Genomic DNA, 21,286 nt, shown 5'->3' with positions numbered 1-21,286 from the left:
GATTATAATAGCAATAAGGCACCTCGATAGCAGTTTAAAAGTCCCAGAGGGTGTATTGCATAGTGTTATCTTCATGTATATGTTTTTATCATTTTGTATAGTTGAGGATTATTCATTTCAGTTAGACCTTTCTTGCCTACTTCAAAAGAATCTAAAACAGTTTTTAACTGTGGATGTTGTTATTTCAGGAATAAAGGACGAGAGGGTGTGGTATATGGCCAATATACCATGGCTAAGGGCTGTTCTTAAGGACGACACAACGCAGAGTGCCTGGACACAGCCCTTAGTCGTGGTATATTGGCCATGTACCACACCCCCTCGTCCTTTATTCCTGAAATAACAACATACACAGTTAAAAACGGTTTTAGATTATTTTGAATAATCCTCAACTATACAAAATGATAAGAACATATACATGAAGATAACACTATGCAATACACCCTCTAGGACTTTTAAGCTGCTATCGCTTCATCAGAGATCATAGTTGAACATTCAGATTGAGTCACACTATGACAGATCATCTATGAACTATGAGCTTGGAAAGGCACTTCTTACTATCTTACCTGATTGCTTGTGGCCTCTTTCTCTCTCCCTATCTGCCTGTCTGTCTGTGGGTATCGTCATGGCTGCCTCTCTCCTGCATGAAGTAAACACATGTGTTTACATCTAGGCAGGCATCTATGTGGGCTGGCACCTGTGTCCCCTGGACAATGGCTCTGGCAGACCTGCACTCACTTAGGGCCAAAGCCAGGCCACTGGTTCTTATCAGCTGGCATTCACATAACAATTACTAACTGTGAACTTTAACACCTTGCAAAGCAACTATTTTGATTATGCAGAGCAGAATCAACAACCTCTGGCTAATCAATGTCCTCACTGTGGGCACACAGTGTGTTGTGAAATCTGTGAATGTATTGTAATGGTAAAAAATGGTATAAACTGCCTTAATTCTGCTGGACCACAGGAAGAGTTCATGGGGATCCATAATAAATACAAATACAAACACTGTCAGCCCTAGCTATCTGAAACATTGTCCCTAGTATAACATAAGGGTGCATACCAGGGGTTCCCAAACCTTTTTGGCCCGCGACCCATTTTGATATAAAAAAAATGTGAGACCCCACCATCTAAACAAAGTAATGTAATCAAGGGCCAATTTTTACTTGGACTTTTACTGACTATTACAAATCAGTCTGACAGTACTTTTGACAGTGGTTTTATTTATTTAACCTTAATTTAATCTGAAGGAAGTATGGTTTGAAGTGACTGAAAGGCATCAGAAAGGTCTTGGGATGTTCAGAAGATCATCAGACAATCATTTTGTTTGATCTTGATGTTCTTTTCTCCCCAGTCTGATTTAGTGCCTGGTCTTGTCCACTCTGTTCTAATGAGGCTTGTTGGGTTTTGTAAAGAGAAACAGAAGACACATACGTGTTCCTGAGAGTCTAACCTTTCAGTGATGGGGTCATAATATGTAGTTGAATTTAAACCAATCAAAAGATGGTGTCACAGTCAAAAAGTACAATTTTGTTTAATAGTTGTTTCTTTGTAGCAATTCGACAATGGAGGCCTGATTCACGCAATCTCCTCTGAACAGTTGATGTTGAGATATGCCTGTTGGCTGGTAACTCTAATGAACTTATCCTCTGCAGCAGAGGTAAATCTGGGTCTTCCTTTCCTGTGGCGGTCCTCATGAGAGCCAGTTACAACATAACTCTTGTTTTTACGACTGCACACATTTTCCGCAATGACTGACCTTCATGTCTTAAATGAAAGTAATGATGGACAGTTTCTCTTTGCTTATTTGCGCTGTTCTTGCCATAATATGGACTTGGTATTTTACCAAATAGGGCTATCTTCTGTATACCACCCCTACCTTGTCAAAACACAACTGACTGGCTCAAACGCATTAAGAAGAAAATAAATTACACAAATGAACTTTTAACAAGGCACACCTGTTAATTGAAATGCATTCCAGGTGACTACCTCATGAAGCTGGTTGAGAGAATGTCAAGAGTGTGCAGAGCTCTCATCAAGGCTACTGTGGCTACTGTGAAGAATCTCAAATATAAAATATATTTGGATTTGATTAACACATTTTTGTTTACTAAATGATTCAATATTTGTTATTTCATAGTTTTGATGTCTTCACTATTTTTATACAAGAAAGAAAAAACCCTGAATGAGTAGGTGTCCAAATGTTTGACTGGTATTGTATTTACTCTGATTTTTTAGCATCCTGAGCAGCCCTTTTCTCACGTCTATGTGCCTACCTACAGTCGTGGCCAAAGGTTTTGAGAATGACACAAATATAAATTTTCACAAAGTCTGCTGCCTCAGTTTGTATGATGGCAATTTGCATATACTCCAGAATGTTATGAAGAGTGATCAGTTGAATTGCAATTTATTGCAAAGTCCCTTTTTGCCATGCAAATGAACTGAATCCCCCCCAAAACATTTCCACTGCATATCAGCCCTGCCACAAAATGACTAGCTGACATCATGTCAGTGATTCTCTCGTTAACACAGGTGTGAGTGTTGACGAGGACAAGGCTGGAGAACACTCTGTCATGCTGAGTTTGAATAACAAACTGGAAGCTTCAAAAGGAGGGTGGTGCTTGGAATCATTCTGTCAACCATGGTTGCCTGCAAGGAAACACGTGCCATCATCATTGCTTTGCACAAAAAGGGCTTCACATATTGCTGCCAGTAAGATTTCACCTATATCAACCATTTATCGCATCATCAAGAACTTCAAGGAGAGAGGTTCAATTGTTGTGAAGAAGGCTTCAGGGCTCTCAAGAAAGTCCAGCATGCGCCAGGACCGTCTCCTAAATTTGATTCAGCTGCGGGATCGGGGCACCACCAGTACAGAGCTTGCTCAAGAATGGCAGCAGGCAGGTGTGAGTGCATCTGCACGCACAGTGAGGTGAAGACTTTTGGAGGATGGCCTGGTGTCAAGAAGAGCAGCAAAGAAGCCACTTCTCTCCAGGAAAAACATCAGGGACAGACTGATATTCTGCAAAAGGTACATGAATAGGATTGCTGAGGACTGGGGTAAAGTCATTTTCTCTGATGAATCCCCTTTCCGATTGTTTGGGGCATCCGGAAAAAAGCTTGCCCGGAGAAGACAAGGTGAGAGCTACCATCAGTCCTGCGTCATGCCAACAGTAAAGCATCCTGAGACCATTCATGTGTGGGGTTGCTTCTCAGCCAAGGGAGTGGGCTCAATCACAATTTTGCCTAAGAACACAGCCATGAATAAAGAATGGTACCAACACATCCTCTGAGAGCAACTTCTCCCAACAACTCCAAGCATTGATTATGCAAGAATGGGCTGCCATCAGTCAGGATGTGGCCCAGAAGTTAATTGAGAGCATGCCAGGGCGGATTGCAGAGGTCTTGAAAAAGAAGGGTCAACAGTGCAAATATTGACTCTTTGCATCAACTTCATGTAATTGTCAATAAAAGCCTTTGACACTTATGAAATGCTTGGAATTATACTTCAGTCTTCCATAGTAACATCTGACAACAATATTTAAAGACACTGAAGCAGCTAACTTTGTGGAAATGAGTATTTGTGTCATTCTCAAAACTTTTGGCCACGACTGTACAAGTAAGGCCTAAACAAAGCAAAGTAAGCGAACCAATTGAAAGGCTATCCACCCACCCTCAGGACTGGACCCTTTAGTGTATCAGTTTGACGTTTTTTTCAGACTTCCATATCGGGATGCATAGTTTATAGGTTAACGCCTGTTCCACACGAAACCCTTCTCCTTCCGCCTCGTTTCCCCTCAGTGCACAGGTGGCGCTGCCATTGTATGTCTGCAGTCACACCGTGCACCGGATAGGCTATATATAGCCTCGGGAGCGACAGCCACTCAGAGGGAAGGCATGTCGGCCTGCCTCAGCCCGGAGCTCGGAGAGATGAGAGAATATGTGGAGGGAGAGATTATACCTGCATATTATAATATAATGACCATGTCCGCATGCCATAGGCGTGAGAGAGAGACACAGTGTTCTGACCCGTTTTCCTTTGGCTGCTATTCTATGTTATAGTCCTGTGCTATATTGGACTAGGCTTTACAGGTTTGTTGTTCCCCAGTTTAGTTCCTTAGTGCTTCCTCCATGACATCGTGCGCTGCGCGTGGTGCTGAAGGGACAGCGATGCTGAAAGTAAAGCGCTAGCGAGTCTCTGCAGTGGGTCAGAAAGCTCCTCGCGCAGGCCATATCTTGAAATTGGGGTTACATGAACTCGAGGTTACATGAAATAGACCAATAGCAGATAATACAGATTATTGTAAAGTGTCAGATATATTCACAGTGCTTAATTCTACAAAAGCCTTCACGTTTCAAGTAATGGAATCATGTAGTAACAATAGTTGGCAGGTAGCCTAGTGTTTAGAGCGTTGGGCCAGCTGATAAGGTAAAAAATCTGTCGTTCTGCCCCTGAACAAGGCAGTTAACCCACTGTTCCTAGGGCGTCATTGTAAATAAAAATGTGTTCTTAACTAGGACTTCTCTAAAGAAACTGCCTACTCCGCTCGCATTTTGATGACCAGAAGAGAGTTATCTGGGGATAACAACTACAAAAGGTGTGTAGGACTTTATCAATCATAAAAGTACAAAATAATCCATCACCAAAAACATATCCTTCTTATTGGTAGTCTTATCACTTGGAAATCTCGCCTTGAAACAACAAACATTCGCTTATTCCATTGGGAATGCACCATTTCCTCCGTTGTAAATCATTGACACACCGACACTGCACTGCAAAGCGAAAGTGAGAGGAAAGAGGGGGGATAGGGAACAGGGGGAGAAAGGGAGGAATAGAGGAGGGTGAAAGAGTGAGTGAGGAAGCGATTGGATGGGGGGAGAGAGAGACTGCTATCAGAGAGGCGGAGTCTGGGCGGAAAGGTTACGGAGGGGGAGGAGAGAGACAAGTTCTGAGGCTCGTTCCTGCTGCTCACGGTCGCCGTCAGTATTACTGCTGAGTTCGGAGCTACCGGAGGTCCCGTGGATACTCAGTCTACTCTACCGGACCGTTAAACCGTCTAACTGACACCCGCAGAAACTTCACAACTGAGCCCCCTGTTTCCCCCGGAAGCTGGACAAGCTATCCGAGGTAGGTGGACGGGAGAGGTGGGTCTGAGTTAGGACCCGTGGCGACATTTTTGTACGTAGAGATGAGAGGCAGAGGAAGATAGGATACGCAGTCTATGTATTTGTGGTTCATTCCTATTTTGGTAAGAGGAGATGTGAGGGGTGCGCGCTCCAAGGAGAGAGTAATTGTGTTGAAGGCTGTTAATTGCCTGTTTATCTTCCAGAGAGCCTTTAGAGCTAATCGTTTCCCGTGCTCCATCTGCCACGGTGTGAAAATGCGATATGTTTTCAAATGTTTATAATCAGTTTAAGATGAGGAGCAGCAATTGCACAAGAGGCACTCAGTCAATCTAATTAATGCATTCTAATAGGTTGAATAACATCCTGTCCTCCTCCATTGTTTATGCAGATATTTACATAATTAAATGAATATTTCCTGATAGTAAGTGCATGTGAATTAACTTCTAGGTGCGTAGGTTGCGTTGGAAATTATGCCTAGTTCACTATCTGTGCATTAGGGCAGCAAGCTCCTCTCCATCCCTCGTTGTCCATCCCTTGTGCTCAATGTCACTTTCTCTCCCATTTTCTCTTTCCCTTTCTTTCTTTTTTCAGACTATGCTTTTCTGTCTGCTGCCTCTCGCGGCTCTCTTGCTGCGCGCTGAGGGCAGGCGCGGGGAAACAGTGGTCCGTAACAACAACAATGGCCACGCGCTGGACAACGACAAATGGCTGAGCACGGTGTCTCAGTACGACAAGGACAGATATTGGAACAAATTCAGAGATGTGAGTTTAGAATTACCGTGTTTTTCGCAACTTTGCTTTCAAATGGTCTTTTTTTTGGCAACTGTTGGATCTGGCCACGAGGCCTGCTGCCATTGCAGTATCTAGTAATGGTTGGGTGATTTGACTGACACAGGTGTGTGTGTAGGCAGCCCCTTCCTTGCCACACCCTTACTTTAAGTACTTATCGGGCTTAATCAAGTGTGTGGCCTGCTCACCCTCAACACACACCACTGACCCACTGATGCTCCCTATTCAGTCACAGGCCACTGGGACCATATCTATCCCGGGGGTTCTGTAATCAATGGAACACAGTGGTTTAGGTTCAGTCTCAAATGGCACCACCGTATTCCCTATATAGTGCACTACATTTGACCAGAGCCCTATTCCCTATATAGTGCACTACATTTGACCAGAGCCCATAAGGTGTTCTCGATGGTTGGGACACAGACATAGCCTCCTGTGTGTTTCCTCTAATGCATTAGGGGTTTAGAAATGGGTAACAGCAACCGTTAGCAGTCTCATCTAGCCCTGCCATGTTGGTTACTTAATTAATAAGACCCAAGAGGGTGTGCTATATTTAAGCAATAAGACCCAAGAGGGTGTGCTATATTTAAGCAATAAGGCCCAAGGGGATGTGCTATATTTAAGCAATAAGACCCAAGGGGGAATAAGACCCAGGGGGGGTGGTATATTTAAGCAATAAGACCCAAGGGGGTGTGCTATATTTAAGCAATAAGACCCAAGGGGGTGTAGTATATTTAAGCAATTAGACCCAAGGGGGTGTGGTATATTTAAGCAATAAGACCCAAGGGGGGTGGTATATTTAAGCAATAAGACCCAAGGGGGGTTGGTATATTTAAGCAATAAGACCCAAGGGGGATTAAGGCCCAAGGGGGTATGCTATATTTAAGCAATAAGACCCAAGGGGGTGTGCTATATTTAAGCAATAAGACCCAAGGGGATGTGCTATATTTAAACAATGAGACCCAAGGGGGAATAAGACCCAAGGGGGTGTGCTATATTTAAACAATGAGACCCAAGGGGGAATAAGACCCAAGGGGGTGTGCTATATTTAAGCAATAGGACCCAAGGGGGAATAAGACCCAAGGGGGTATAGTATATTTAAGCAATAAGTCCCAGGGAGGGTTGGTATATTTAAGCAATAAGTCCCAGGGGGGGTTGGTATATTTAAGCAATAAGACCCAGGGGAAATAAGACCCAAGGGGGTGTGGTATATTTAAGCAATAAGTCCCAGGGTGGGGGTTGGTATATTTAAGCAATAAGTCCCAGGGGGGGTTGGTATATTTAAGCAATAAGACCCAGGGGGGGTGTGCTATATTTAAGCAATAAGACCCAAGAGGGTGTGCTATATTTAAGCAATAAGACCCAAGAGGGTGTGCTATATTTAAGCAATAAGGCCCCAGGGGTGTGCTATTTTTAAGCAATAAGGCTCGAAGAGGGTGTGGTATATGGCTAAGGGCAGTTCTTAGGCAAGATGCCACACGGAGTGCCTGGATACAGCCCTTAGCCATGGTATATTGGCCATATATCATAAACCCAGAGGTGGCTTATTGTTATTATAAACTGGTTACCAACATAAATAGAACAGTAAACAAGTACTTTTGTGTCATACCTGTGGTAGACTGTCTGATATACACACAGACCCAAACTATAATGTGTAACAGAGCATGCTGCAGTGAGAGTGGTTATTGACATAAGCAAACATTTTCTTGACTGGAGTGATGTGGGAGCTAATGTTGACCCTGGCGCTGCATCGTTCTTCATTGTAGTGGTGGCGTGAAACACAGCATCTAGCGGCCTGTAAACGGCCTTAAGTGAAGCAGCTGCAGCCCAAGTCCGAGCTGGCGTTAGCAAAATCCCTTAAAGCCCTGTGTTGTGTGTATGTGGGGGGAGGGAGGAGGTGTGTGTGTCTGTGGCGTGCAGCTCCCTCTCCATGGTCTTCCATGTAAATGAAAGTCATTAGGTGGAGACTGCTTGATGTCCTTGAGGAGAGGAGAGGGGAGGAGGGATGAGGCGGAGTGGAGAGGAGTAAAGGCTGTGACATTTTGGTTTAATATTTGATGATGCCTCTGGCGCTCAAAGAGATTACGAATATTATGGTCATGTTGGAATTGACTGAAATTTGGAATCTTAAAAACCTAGATCTTGTAAGATATTCTTGGAGGAGGCTTAATCAAACTAGTCAGATTGATTCTTTTCATTTGATCCTCTTATAAATGCGATCAGACCATCAACCTATCAATCAATCAAATGTATTTATAAAGTCCTTTTTACATCAGCAGATGTCACAAAGTGCTATGCAGAAACCCAGCCTAAAACCCCAAACAGCAAGCAATGCAGATGTAGAAGCACAGTGGCTCGGAAAAACTCCCTAGAAAGGAGTGGCCAGGAAGAAACCAAGAGAGGAACCAAGCTCTAAGGGGTGGCCTGTCCTCTTCTGGCTTTCCTGGGTGGAGATTATAACAGAACATGGCCAAGATGTTCAAAAGTTCATAAATGACCAGCGTGGTCAAATAATAATAATCACAGTGGTTGTGGAGGGTGCAACAGGTCAACACCTCAGGAGTAAATGTCAGTTGGCTTTTCATAGCCGATCATTCACAGTATCTCTACTGCTCCTGCTGTCTCTAGAGAGTTGAAAACAGCAGGTCTGGGACAACGTAGCATGTCCGGTGAACAGGTCAGGGTTCCATAGCCGCAGGCAGAACAGTTGAAACTGGAGCAGCAGCACGACCAGGTGGACTGGGGACGGCAAGGAGTCATCAGGCCAGGTAGTCCTGAGGCATGGTCCTAGGGCTAAGGTCCTCTGGGATGAGAGGGAGAGAGAGAGAATTAGAGGGAGCATACTTAAATTCACACAGGACACCGGATAAGACAGGAGAATAACACCAGATAAAACAGACTGACCCTAGCCCCCCGACACATAAACTACTGCAGCATAAATACTGGAGGCTGAGACACGGCCTCGTCTGACGATACCCGTGGACAGGGCCAACCAGGCAGGATATAACCCCACCCACTTAGCCAAAGCACAGCCCCCAGACCACTAGAAGGATATCCGCAGACCACCAACTTACTGAGACAAGGCTGAGTATAGCCCACGAAGATCTCCAGTGCACGAGCCCGAGGGGGTGCAAAATCGTACAGGAAGATCACGTCAGTGACTCAACCCACTCAAGTGACACACCTCTCCTAGAAACAGCATGGAAGAGCACCAGTAAGCGGTAGAGAATCACAGTGGAAACAAGGGAAACGGCCAGACAGAGACAGCAAGGGCAGTTCGTTGCTCCAGAGCCTTTCCGTTCCCCTTCACACTCCTGGGCCAGACCACACTCAATCATAGGACCTACTGAAGAAATTAGTCTCCAGTAAAGACTTACAGGTTGAGACCGAGTCTGCTTCTCTCACATGGAGAGGCAACATTTTCCTTTAAAAATGGCTCTATAGGAGAAAGCCCTGCCTCCAGCTGTTTGCTTAGAAATTCTAGGGACAATAAGGAGGCCTGCGTCTTGTGACCATAACGTATGAGTAGGTATGTACGGCAGGACCAAATTGGAGAGATAGGTAGGAGCAAGCCCATGTAATGCTTTGTAGGTTAGCAGTAAAACCTTGAAATCAGCCCTAGCCTTAACAGGATGCCAGAGGCTACCACTGGAGTAATATGATCACATCTTTTGGTTCTAGTCAGGATTCTATGAGCCGTGTTTATCATTAACTGAAGTTTATTTAGTGCATTATCCGGGTAACCAGAGAGTAGAGCATTGCAGTAGTCTAATTTAGAAGTGACAAAAACATGGAATAGCTTTTCTGCATAATGTTTGGACAAAAAGTTTCAGATTTTTGCAATGTTACGAAGATGGAAAAAAGCTGTCCTTTAAATAGTCTTGATATGTTCTTCAAAAGAGAGATCAGGGTCCAGAGTAACGCCGAGGTCCTTCACAGTTTTATTTGAGACGACTGTACAACCATTAAGATTAATTGTCAGATCCAACAAAAGATCTCTTTGTTTCTTGGGACCTAGAACTAACATCTCTGTTTTGTCTGAGTTTAAAAGTGAAACATTTGCCGCCATCCACTGTCTTATGTCTGAAACACAGGCTTCCAGGATGGGTCATTTTGGGGCTTCACCGTGTTTCATTGAAATGTACAGCTGTGTATCGTCTGCATAGTAGTGAAAGTTAACATTATGTTTCCCGAATGAGATCACCAAGCGGTAAAATATATAGTGAAAACAATAGTGGTCCTAAAACCGAACGCTGAGGAACACCGAAACTTACAATTGATTTGTCAGAGGACAAACCATCCACAGAGACGAACTGATCTCTTTCCGACAGATAAGATCTAAACCAGGCAAGAACTTGTCCATGTAGACCAATTTGGGTTTCCATCTCTCCAAAAGAATATGGTGTGGTTTGCTGAGTAGAGTGTTGGAGACTATTTTGTAAATGACATTACCGAAGTCAAGGATCGGTAGGAGAGTCATAGGGTATGTTTGGCAGCATCAGTGAAGGATGGTTTGTTGCGAAACAGGAAGTTGGTTCTAGATTTAATTTTTGATTGGAGATGCTTAATGTGAGTCTGGAAGGAGAGTTTACAGTCTAACCAGACACCTAGGTATTTGTGGATGTCCACATATTCTAAGTCAGAACCATCCAGAGTAGTGATGCTGGACGGGCGGGCAGGTGCTGGTAGCGATCGGTTGAAGAGCATGCATTTAGTTTTACTTGCATTTAAGAGCAGTTGGAGGCCATGGAAGGAGAGTTGTATGGCGTTGAAGCTCGTCTGGAGGTTAGTTAACACAGTGTGTTAACATTATCGATGTATATAGAGGAAAGAGTCGGCCCGAGAATTGAACCCTGAGACTGTTAGAGGTCCGGACAATATGCCCTCCGATTTGACAACCTGAAAAGTAGTTGGTGAACCAGGCGAGGCAGTCATTTGAGAAACCAAGGCTGTTGAGTCTGCCGATAAGAATGTGGTGATTGACAGAGTCGAAAGCACTGGCCAGGTCTATGAATACAGCTGCGCAGTATTGTCTCTTATCAATGTAGGTTGTTATATCGTTTAGGACCTTGAGGTGCACCCATGACCAGCTCGGAAACTAGATTGCATAGCGGAGAAGGTGTGGTAGGATTCGAAATGGTCAGTGATCTGTTTGTTAACTTGGCTTTTGAAGTCCTTGGAAAGGCAGGGTAGGATAGATATAGCAGTTTGAGTCTGGAGTGTCTCCCCCTTTTGAAGAGGGGGAAGACCGCGACAGCTTTCCAATCTTTGGGGATCTCAGACATTACGAAAGAGAGGTTGAACAGGCTAGTAATAGGGGTTGCAACAATTTTAGCTGATCATTTTAGAAAGAGAGGGTCCAGATTGTCTAGCCCTGCTGATTTGTATGGGTCCAGATTTTGCAGCTCTTTCAGAACATCAGCTATCTGGGTTTGGGTGAAGGAGAAATGGGGGAGGCTTGGGCATGTTGCTATGGGGAGCGCAGGGCTGTTGACCAGGGTAGGGTAGAAAAATGCTTATTGAAATTCTTGATTATCGTGGATTTATCGGTGTTGACAGTGTTTCCTAGCCTCAGTGCAGTGGCAGCTGGGAGGAGGTGCTCTTAATGTCCATAGACTTTACAGTGTCCCAAAACTTTTTGGAGTTTGTGCTGCAGGATGCAAATTTCTGTTTGAAAAAGCTATCCTTTTTTTTTCCTAACTGCTTGTGTATATTGGTTCCTAACTTCCCTGAAAAGTTGCTTACCGTGGGGGATATTTGATGCTAATGCAGTACGCCACAGGATGTTTTTGTGCTGGTCAAGGGCAGTCAAGTCTGGAGTGAACCAAGGGCTATATCTGTTCCTGGTCCTAAATTTTTTGAATGGTGCACGCTTATTTAAGATGGTGAGGAAATCACTTTTAAAGAATAACCAGGCATCTTCTACTGAAGGAATGAGGTCAATATCCTTCCAGGATACCCGGGCCACGTCGAATAGAAAGGCCTGTTTGCTGAAGTGTTTCAATGAGCATTTGACAGTGATGAGGGGTGGTCGTTTGACCGCAAACCCATTACGGACATAATCATTGAGGCAGTGATCTCTGAGATCCTGGTTGAAGACAGCAGAGGTGTATTTGGAGGGCAGGTTGGTTAGGATGATATCTATGAGGGTGTCTGTGTTTACGGAGTGAAGGCCATCTTCTTGGAGAATGCTGCTTTTTTAGTAAGCTTTGCAACAGTATCAAAAATAAATGTTGGATTGTTATTTTTCTCTTCAATTAGGTTGGAAAAATAGGATGATCGAGCAGCAGTGAGGACTCTTCGATCTTTCCAAGCTTGTTGGAAGATTTGGAGCATCATTTGCTTCAGGCCGCGGGTATTTTCTGTATACCAGGGAGCTAGTTTTCAATTTGTTTTTGTTTTTAGGGGTTTGACTGCATCTAGGGTATTACGGAAGGTTTAATTTAGTTCCTCAGTTAGATGGTTAACCAAATTTTGTACTCCGACGTTGTTTTGGTAGGTGGAGGGACTCACTTATCACATGGGGTGCCTTTAAATGTGCCTTTAGAGGCCAATCAATTCAAATTTCATTCCAAAAACCAAACCGGTAAAAGGAGAAAAGACTTTAAACCTATCTGGACACAAAATACATCTTGTGAAGCCCTAAATACACAACTATGGTTGCAATTGATTTCTTTCAGACGGTGAAAACCTGTGGCCTCGATGTCATTCCAATAGAGATACAGTACCAGTCAAAAGTATGGATACACCTACTCATTCCAGGATTTTTCTTTATTTTTACAATTTTCTACATTGTAGTATAATAGTGAAGACATCAAAATGATGAAATAACAAATCAAAATATATTTTTATATTTGAGATTCTTCAAATTAGCCTCCCTTTTCCTTGATGACAGCTTTGCACACTCTTGGCATTCTCTCAACCAGCTTCATGAGGTAGTCACCTGGAATGCATTTTAATTAACAGGTGTGCCTTGTTAAAGTTCATTTGTGTAATTTATTTTCTTCTTAATGCGTTGTGACAAGGTAGGGGGGATATACAGAAGATAGTCCTATTTGGTAAAAGACCAAGTCTATATTATGGCAAGAACAGCTCGAAAGTCCATCATTACTTTAAGACATGAAGGTCAGTTAATCCGGGAAAATTTCAAGAACTTTGAAAGTTTCTTCAAGTGCAGTCGCAAAACCCATCAAGCGATATGATGAAACTGGCTCTCATGAGGATCGCCACAGGAAAGAAAGACCCAGAGTTACCTCTGCTGCAGAGGATAAGTTCATTAGAGTCACCAGCCTCAGAAATTGCAGCCCAAATAAATGCCAAGTAAGTAACAAGTAACAGACACCTCTCAACATCAACTGTTCAGAGGAGGCTATGTGAATCTGGCCTTCATAGACGAATTGCTGCAAGGAAACCTACTAAAGGACACCAATAAGAAGAGGAAAACTTGCTTGGGCCAAGGAACACGAGCAATGGACATTAGACTGGTGGAAATCTGTCCTTTGGTCAAAATGTTCGATTTTTGGTTCCAAAAATGAACGGATGATCTCCGTATGTGTATTTCCCACTATGAAGCATGGATCACTGACATTGTCAGTGATCTATTTAGAATTCAAGGCACACTTAACCAGCATGACTGCCACAGCTTTCTGAGGCGATACGACATCCCATCTGGTTAGCGCTTAGTGGGACTGTCATTTGTTTTTCAACAGGACAATGACCCAACACACCTCCAGGCTGTGTAAGGGATATTTGACGAAGAAGGAGTGGAGTAATGGAGTGCTGCATCAGATGACCTGGCCTCCGCAATCACCATTGAGATGGTTTGGGATGAGTTGGACTGTAGAGTGAAGGAAACGCAGACAACAAATGCTCGGCATATGTGGGAACTCCTTGAAGACTGTTGGAAAAGCATTCCAGATGAAGCTGGTTGAGAGAATGCCAAGAGTGTGCAAAGCTGTCATCAAGGCAAAGGGTGGCTACTTAGAAGAATCTCAAATATAAAATATATTTTGATTTGTTTAACACTTTTTTTTGCTTACTACATGATTCCATATGTGTTATTTCATAGTTTTGATGTCTTCACTATTTTTATACAATGTAGAAAATAGTAAATATAAAGAAAAACCCTTGAATGAGTAGGTGTGTTCAAACTTTTGACTGGTATTGTATATCAAACTTTTTATGAATTACTGAAAGATCCATTACGATCATGTGTTAATTACTATATATTGTAAGTCGCTCTGGATAAGAGCGTCTGCTAAATGACTTAAATGTAAATGTAATGTAAATATATATTAGATCTCATGATGTCATCAAGGGGTGAAAAATGAAGGGATTAGAGACAAAAGTATCAGTGTAGGCTGATGCTACAAGTTTTCTCTCCAGTCCTATCAGAAGACCAGGATAATATCTCCAGTTTGTCTGGACTAACATCCCATAGATTGGGTCTATGAGAGATACAAACTTTAAATTGCCATGTGGTCTCCCAATGAAATGGTCAGCTGATGAAGTCCATGTGCTCGATGTACATATCCCTGAAAAATGGAGCGACGATTCATTTCATTTGGAAAACCAGTTCAAGTTATATGGGCATATTAATATAATGAATATGAGTTTGTAGGGTTAAAACGAGGAAATATTAAGGCATTAAGCCACTCTTTTAAAGCCTCCATTATCCCAAAATGATACCTAAGTCCAAGCGATTCGTCAGCAGGCTACTAAGCCATTATACAGATTAAAACCAACCATTTCCGCTGGGTTGACAATGTTATCCCCGTTTAAACTTGTCTCATTTTTAAATGAAGTCACACAGAATTGTTTCCTCCAGACGAAGCAGAACTTATATAACAGCAAATAAATCAATTTCTGTGGAAAAACTGTATAAGGAAGGGAAGGTATCATGATTATGAATGACATTGTCAATAAGGACAGTAACATTTATGTTAAACAAGCAATTAACAAAAGTGTATGGAGATGTATACTGAATACAAAATTATAACCAACTCCACGCAGCGCTGCCACAAAAATGGAAGAGGCATTTACTTAAAAGAGTAACAAATGAATCGGTTTGTCTGCCTCCAATGTAAAAACCATGCATGGCTGAAAGTGACTATAATAAATGGTAAAATGGATCAGTTTCACTTAAGGTTCAAGATGGTTGGGAATAGATTTTTTTTATGTCCCAATACCATGGTTAACCGGTTTATGAACTGATATACAAAACAACAAATGACACATCCATTCTTTTCAATTTAAAATTCTCGCCACAAAAAGAATGCTGAATTACATGGGGCATTGAACAGTCAGCCCTGTGCAGACTCTGCCACGAGGAAATGGAATCAATAGATCTCTTTTGGTGATGTCCATCCGTGGCACGTTTATGGAGTCGGGTGCAGGAGTCGTTCTTAAGCTATAATGTCTTTTCTGTTGGACCTACAAACAGTACTGTTAGAAGATCTGAAAAACCACCATCAATCAATGAGAAATATGATTACACTGTTAGGTAAAACATTTATTTTAAGGGCAATCTCTGTAGAGAGGTTCACGACCCTCATAAGACATAAGACACAGTAAAATAGAATGATGTATTACACAAGGAAATAGTCACATGTTATAGTACTGGGGGAGATGGGTTAGTCTGTGGACATCTGAGGGTTGGAATTAAGATTAGAGTGATTGGTCGATACACTTGGAGTCCAGTGCGATTATACATTCTGTATATACAGTACATGACCAAAAGTATGTGGTACAGTACATTACCAAAAGTATGTAATGAAATGAAATCTCGCGTCTTGTGACGGCCGGCCGCCCAACAACCTGCCCGCTTGACCCTATCCCCTCCTCTCTTCTCCAGACCATTTCCGGAGACCTTCTCCCTTACCTCACCTCGCTCATCAACTCATCCCTGACCGTTGGCTACGTCCCTTCCGTCTTCAAGAGAGCGAGAGTTGCACCCCTTCTGAAAAAACCTACACTCGATCCCTCCGATGTCAACAATTACAGACCAGTATCCCTTCTTTCTTTTCTCTCCAAAACTCTTGAACGTGCCGTCCTTGGCCAGCTCTCCCGCTATCTCTCTCTGAATGACCTTCTTGATCCAAATCAGTCAGGTTTCAAGACTAGTCATTCAACTGAGACTGCTCTCCTCTGTATCACGGAGGCGCTCCGCACTGCTAAAGCTAACTCTCTCTCCTCTGCTCTCATCCTTCTAGATCTATCGGCTGCCTTCGATACTGTGAACCATCAGATCCTCCTCTCCACCCTCTCCGAGTTGGGCATCTCCGGCGCGGCCCACGCTTGGATTGCGTCCTACCTGACAGGTCGCTCCTACCAGGTGGCGTGGCGAGAATCTGTCTCCTCACCACGCGCTCTCACCACTGGTGTCCCCCAGGGCTCTGTTCTTGGCCCTCTCCTATTCTCGCTATACACCAAGTCACTTGGCTCTGTCATAACCTCACATGGTCTCTCTTATCATTGCTATGCAGACGACACACAATTAATCTTCTCCTTTCCCCCTTCTGATGACCAGGTGGCGAATCGCATCTCTGCATGTCTGGCAGACATATCAGTGTGGATGACGGATCACCACCTCAAGCTGAACCTCGGCAAGACGGAGCTGCTCTTCCTCCCGGGGGAAGGACTGCCCGTTCCATGATCTCGCCATCACGGTCGACAACTCCATTGTGTCCTCCTCCCAGAGCGCCAAGAACCTTGGCGTGATCCTGGACAACACCCTGTCGTTCTCAACCAACATCAAGGCGGTGGCCCTTCCTGTAGGTTCATGCTCTACAACATCCGCAGAGTACGACCCTGCCTCACACAGGAAGTGGCGCAGGTCCTAATCCAGGCACTTGTCATCTCCCGTCTGGATTACTGCAACTCGCTGTTGGCTGGGCTCCCTGCCTGTGCCATTAAACCCCTTCAACTCATCCAGAACGCCGCAGCCCGTCTGGTGTTCAACCTTCCCAAGTTCTCTCACGTCACCCCGCTCCTCCGTTCTCTCCACTGGCTTCCAGTTGAAGCTCGCATCCGCTACAAGACCATGGTGCTTGCCTACGGAGCTGTGAGGGGAACGGCACCTCAGTACCTCCAGGCTCTGATCAGGCCCTACACCCAAACAAGGGCACTGCGTTCATCCACCTCTGGCCTGCTCGCCTCCCTACCACTGAGGAAGTACAGCTCCCGCTCAGCCCAGTCAAAACTGTTCGCTGCCCTGGCCCCCCAATGGTGGAACAAACTCCCTCACGACGCCAGGACAGCGGAGTCAATCACCACCTTCCGGAGACACCTGAAACCCCACCTCTTTAAGGAATACCTAGGATAGGTTAAGTAATCCCTCTCACCCCACCCCCCCTAAGTTTTAGATGCACTATTGTTAAGTGACTGTCCCACTGGATGTCATAAGGTGAATGCACCAATTTGTAAGTCGCTCTGGATAAGAGCGTCTGCTAAATGACTTAAATGTAATGTAATGTAAATGTAATGTGGTACAGTACATTACCAAAAGTATGTGGACACCAAGTCCTTGACACCTGCTTGTCGAACATCTCATTCCAAAACCATGGGCATTAATATAGAGTTGGTCCCCCCCTTTGCTGCTATAACAGCCTCCACTCTTCTGGGAAGGCTTTCCACTAGATGTTAGAACATTTCTGTAGGGCCTTGCTTCCATTCAGCCACAAGAGCATTAGTGAGGTCGGGCACTGATGTTGGGCGATTGGGTCTGGCTCGCAGTCGGCATTCCAATTCATCCCAAAGGTGTATGATAGGGTTGAGGTCAGGGCTCTGTGCAGGCCAGTCAAGTTCTTCCACACTGATCTCGACAAACCATTTCTGAATGGACCTCGCTTTGTGCACGGGAGCATTGTCATGCAAAAACAGGAAAGCGCCTTCCCAAACTGTTGCCATAAAGTTGGAAGCACCTAATTGTCTAGAATGTCATTGTATTCTGTAGCGTTAACGTTTCCCTTCACTGGAACTAAGGGGCCTAGCCGGGACCATAAAAAACAGCCCCAGAATGTTATTCCCTCGCCACCAAACTTTACAGTTTACTATGCTTTCGGGCAGGTAGCGTTCTTCTGGCATCCGCCAAACCCAGATTTTTCAGTCGGACTGCCAGATGGTGAAGCGTGTTTCATCACTCCAGAGAACACATTTCCACTGAGTCCAATGGCGGCGAGCTTTACACCACTCCAGCTTGGCATTGTGCATGGTAATCTTAGGATTGTGGTTGATCCTAGACGTTTCCACTTCACAATAACAGCACTTAAAGTTGACCGGGACTGCTCTAGCAGGGCAGAAATTTGACAAACTGACTTGTTGGATATGTGACATTCTATGATGGTGCCAAGGTTGAAGGTCATTGAGCTCTTCAGTAAGGCCATTCTACTGCCAAAGTGTCTATGGAGATTGCATGGATGTGTGCCTAATTTTATAAACCTGTCACCAACAGGTGAGGCTAAAATAGCCAAGTCCAGTAATTTGAAGGGGTGTTCACATACTGCTGTATATATAATGTATATATTGCATTTGGATGTTTTCCAGCAGTTCCTCCAACCAGTAGGAGCATGAAATTAAATGGATAGTGCCTCTTCCGTGCTTCTACACCTGCATTGCTTGCTGTTTGGGGTTTTACAGCACTTTGAGATATCAGCTGATGTACGAAGGGCTATATAAATACATTTGATTTGATATATATAAAAAGGGGATTAGAAATTATGCAAGTAATGTTATTTGATACTCCATTATAACTGTTAGTTTCATAGCTTAGCTATTACCTGCAGAGACAGACCTGCAGGTCATACGGCTCTTTCTAGCCACTCAGCTCATCTTTTATCCCCCCCCTCTCTGTCTCTCTGTCTGTCTGTCTGTCTGTCTGTAGGACACTGGATGACCCTGTGCCTTATCAACCATGTCAACCCCCTCCCCCTTCCTCTTCCCTCTCTCCCCCACCCTGACCCTCCTGCCATGTTTCTCTCTGTGTCTCTGTTGATAAGCTGCTTGCTCCCCGTTTAATAATGCATGAGTGTGTGTTGTGTTTGTGTGAGTGTGTGTGTGTGTGTCACCCCGACTACACGATGTGGTGGTACGACGCTGCAATGTTTTTGTGTGTGTGTTTTGTGTATGTTCTGTGTGTGTGTATGGGTATGTTGTGTGTGTGTGTGTATGGGTATGTTGTGTATGTGTGTGTGTGTGTGTGTGTGTGTGTGTGTGTGTGTGTGTGTGTGTGTGTGTGTGTGTGTGTGTGTGTGTGTGTGTGTGTGTGTGTATGGGTCTGTTGTGTGTAAGCGTAAATTGTATTGTGGCTCAGCTGCAGCAGCAGTCTTCACTCCATCAGATTAGAAAGAGGAGCAGGTGCACTAGGAGAATGGTGCAGCAGTGTGTGTGTGTGTGTGTGTGTGTGTGTGTGTGTGTGTGTGTGTGTGTGTGTGTGTGTGTGTGTGTGTGTGTGTGTGTGTGTGTGTGTGTGTGTGTGTGTGTGTGTGTGTGTGTGTGTGTGTGTGTGTGTGTGCTGTTGGTAAAAGGATCCACTCTCACCGCATTGCTCTGTGTGCGTACATGTCTTTGTCGGAGTGTTGTCAGCTGTATGATTGCTAGGACAGCACACAGCTGGAACTGTCTAGTGTCTACCTGTCTACCTGTCTAGTGTCTAGTGTCTTCCTGTCTAGTGTCTAGTGTATACCTGTCTAGTGTCTAGTGACTACCTGTCTAGTGACTACCTGTCTAGTGTCTACCTGTCTAGTGTCTAGTGTCTACCTGTCTAGTGTCTACCTGTCTAGTGTCTACCTGTCTAGTGTCTAGTGTCTAGTGTCTAGTGTCTACCTGTCTACCTGTCTACCTGTCTAGTGTCTAGTGTCTTCCTGTCTAGTGTCTACCTGTCTAGTGTCTAGTGTCGACCTGTCTACCTGTCTACCGGTCTAGTGTCTAGTGTCTTCCTGTCTAGTGTCTAGTGTCTACCTGTCTAGTGTCTAGTGTCTACCTGTCTACCTGTCTACCTGTCTAGTGTCTACCTGTCTACCTGTCTAGTGTCTAGTGTCTTCCTGTCTAGTGTCTACCTGTCTAGTGTCTAGTGTCTTCCTGTCTAGTGTCTAGTGTCTTCCTGTCTAGTGTCTAGTGTCTAGTGTCTAGTGTCTACCTGTCTACCTGTCTAGTGTCTAGTGTCTACCTGTCTAGTGTCTAGTGTCTACCTGTCTAGTGTCTAGTGTCTTCCTGTCTAGTGTCTAGTGTCTATTGTCTAGTGTCTACCTGTCTACCTGTCTACCTGTCTACCTGTCTAGTGTCTACCTGTCTAGTGTCTACCTGTCTAGTGTCTAGTGTCTACCTGTCTAGTGTCTACCTGTCTAGTGTCTACCTGTCTAGTGTCTAGTGTCTACCTGTCTAGTGTTTAGTGTCTACCTGTCTAGTGTCTACCTGTCTAGTGTCTAGTGTCTACCTGTCTAGTGTCTACCTGTCTAGTGTCTACCTGTCTACCTGAATAGTGTCTAGTGTCTACCGGTCTAGTGTCTACCTGTCTAGTGTCTACCTGTCTAGTGTCTACGTGTCTACCTGTCTAGTGTCTACCCGTCTAGTGTCTACCTGTCTAGTGTATACCTGTCTAGTGTCTACCTGTCTAGTGTCTAGTGTCTACCTGTCTAGTGTCTAGTGTCTTCCTGTCTAGTGTCTAGTGTCTAGTGTCTACCTGTCTACCTGTCTAGTGTCTACCTGTCTAGTGTCTAGTGTCTTCCTGTCTAGTGTCTAGTGTCTACCTGTCTAGTGTCTAGTGTCTACCTGTCTAGTGTCTACCTGTCTACCTGTCTACCTGAATAGTGTCTAGTGTCTACCTGTCTAGTGTCGAGTGTCTACCTGTTTAGTGTCTACCTGTCTAGTGTCTACCTGTCTAGTGTCTACCTGTCTACCTGTCTAGTGTCTACCTGTCTACCTGAATAGTGTCTAGTGTCTACCTGTCTAGTGTTTACCTGTCTAGTGTCTACCTGTCCACCTGTCTACCTGTCTAGTGTCTACCTGTCTAGTGTCTACATGTCTAGTGTCTACCTGTCTAGTGTCTACCTGTCTAGTGTCTACCTGTCTAGTGTCTACCTGTCTAGTGTCTAGTGTCTACCTGTCTAGTGTCCAGTGTCTACCTGTCTAGTGTCTAGTGTCTTCCTGTCTAGTGTCTAGTGTCTAGTGTCTAGTGTCTACCTGTCTACCTGTCTAGTGTCTACCTGTCTAGTGTCTAGTGTCTTCCTGTCTAGTGTCTAGTGTCTACCTGTCTAGTGTCTAGTGTCTACCTGTCTAGTGTCTACCTGTCTACCTGTCTACCTGAATAGTGTCTAGTGTCTACCTGTCTAGTGTCGAGTGTCTACCTGTTTAGTGTCTACCTGTCTAGTGTCTACCTGTC

General features: G+C 44.3%; 1 protein-coding gene across 5 annotated transcripts in view; it reads left to right on the top strand.

The window, feature by feature from the left end:
• The first annotated feature begins 4,911 nt into the window (after positions 1-4,911).
• LOC124011107 (testican-1-like) overlaps positions 4,912-21,286 on the top strand; it is a 450,156-nt gene continuing 433,781 nt past the window's right edge. For 4 of the 5 annotated variants that reach the window (XM_046324141.1, XM_046324139.1, XM_046324138.1 and 1 more), the window contains exons 1-2: positions 4,912-5,125; positions 5,716-5,886. In XM_046324141.1, the coding sequence (XP_046180097.1) occupies positions 5,719-5,886 (168 nt within the window). In that variant the 5' untranslated portion in view covers positions 4,912-5,125; positions 5,716-5,718. The remainder of the gene's footprint in view (positions 5,126-5,715; positions 5,887-21,286) is intronic. The other variant, XM_046324140.1, reaches the window with a different exon arrangement.

Source organism: Oncorhynchus gorbuscha, linkage group LG23 (assembly GCF_021184085.1).
Source record: "Oncorhynchus gorbuscha isolate QuinsamMale2020 ecotype Even-year linkage group LG23, OgorEven_v1.0, whole genome shotgun sequence".
Classification (NCBI taxonomy): Eukaryota; Metazoa; Chordata; class Actinopteri; order Salmoniformes; family Salmonidae; genus Oncorhynchus; species Oncorhynchus gorbuscha.
Note: the sequence above shows the minus strand (reverse complement) of the source record. Positions and strands in the feature narration are given on the sequence as shown.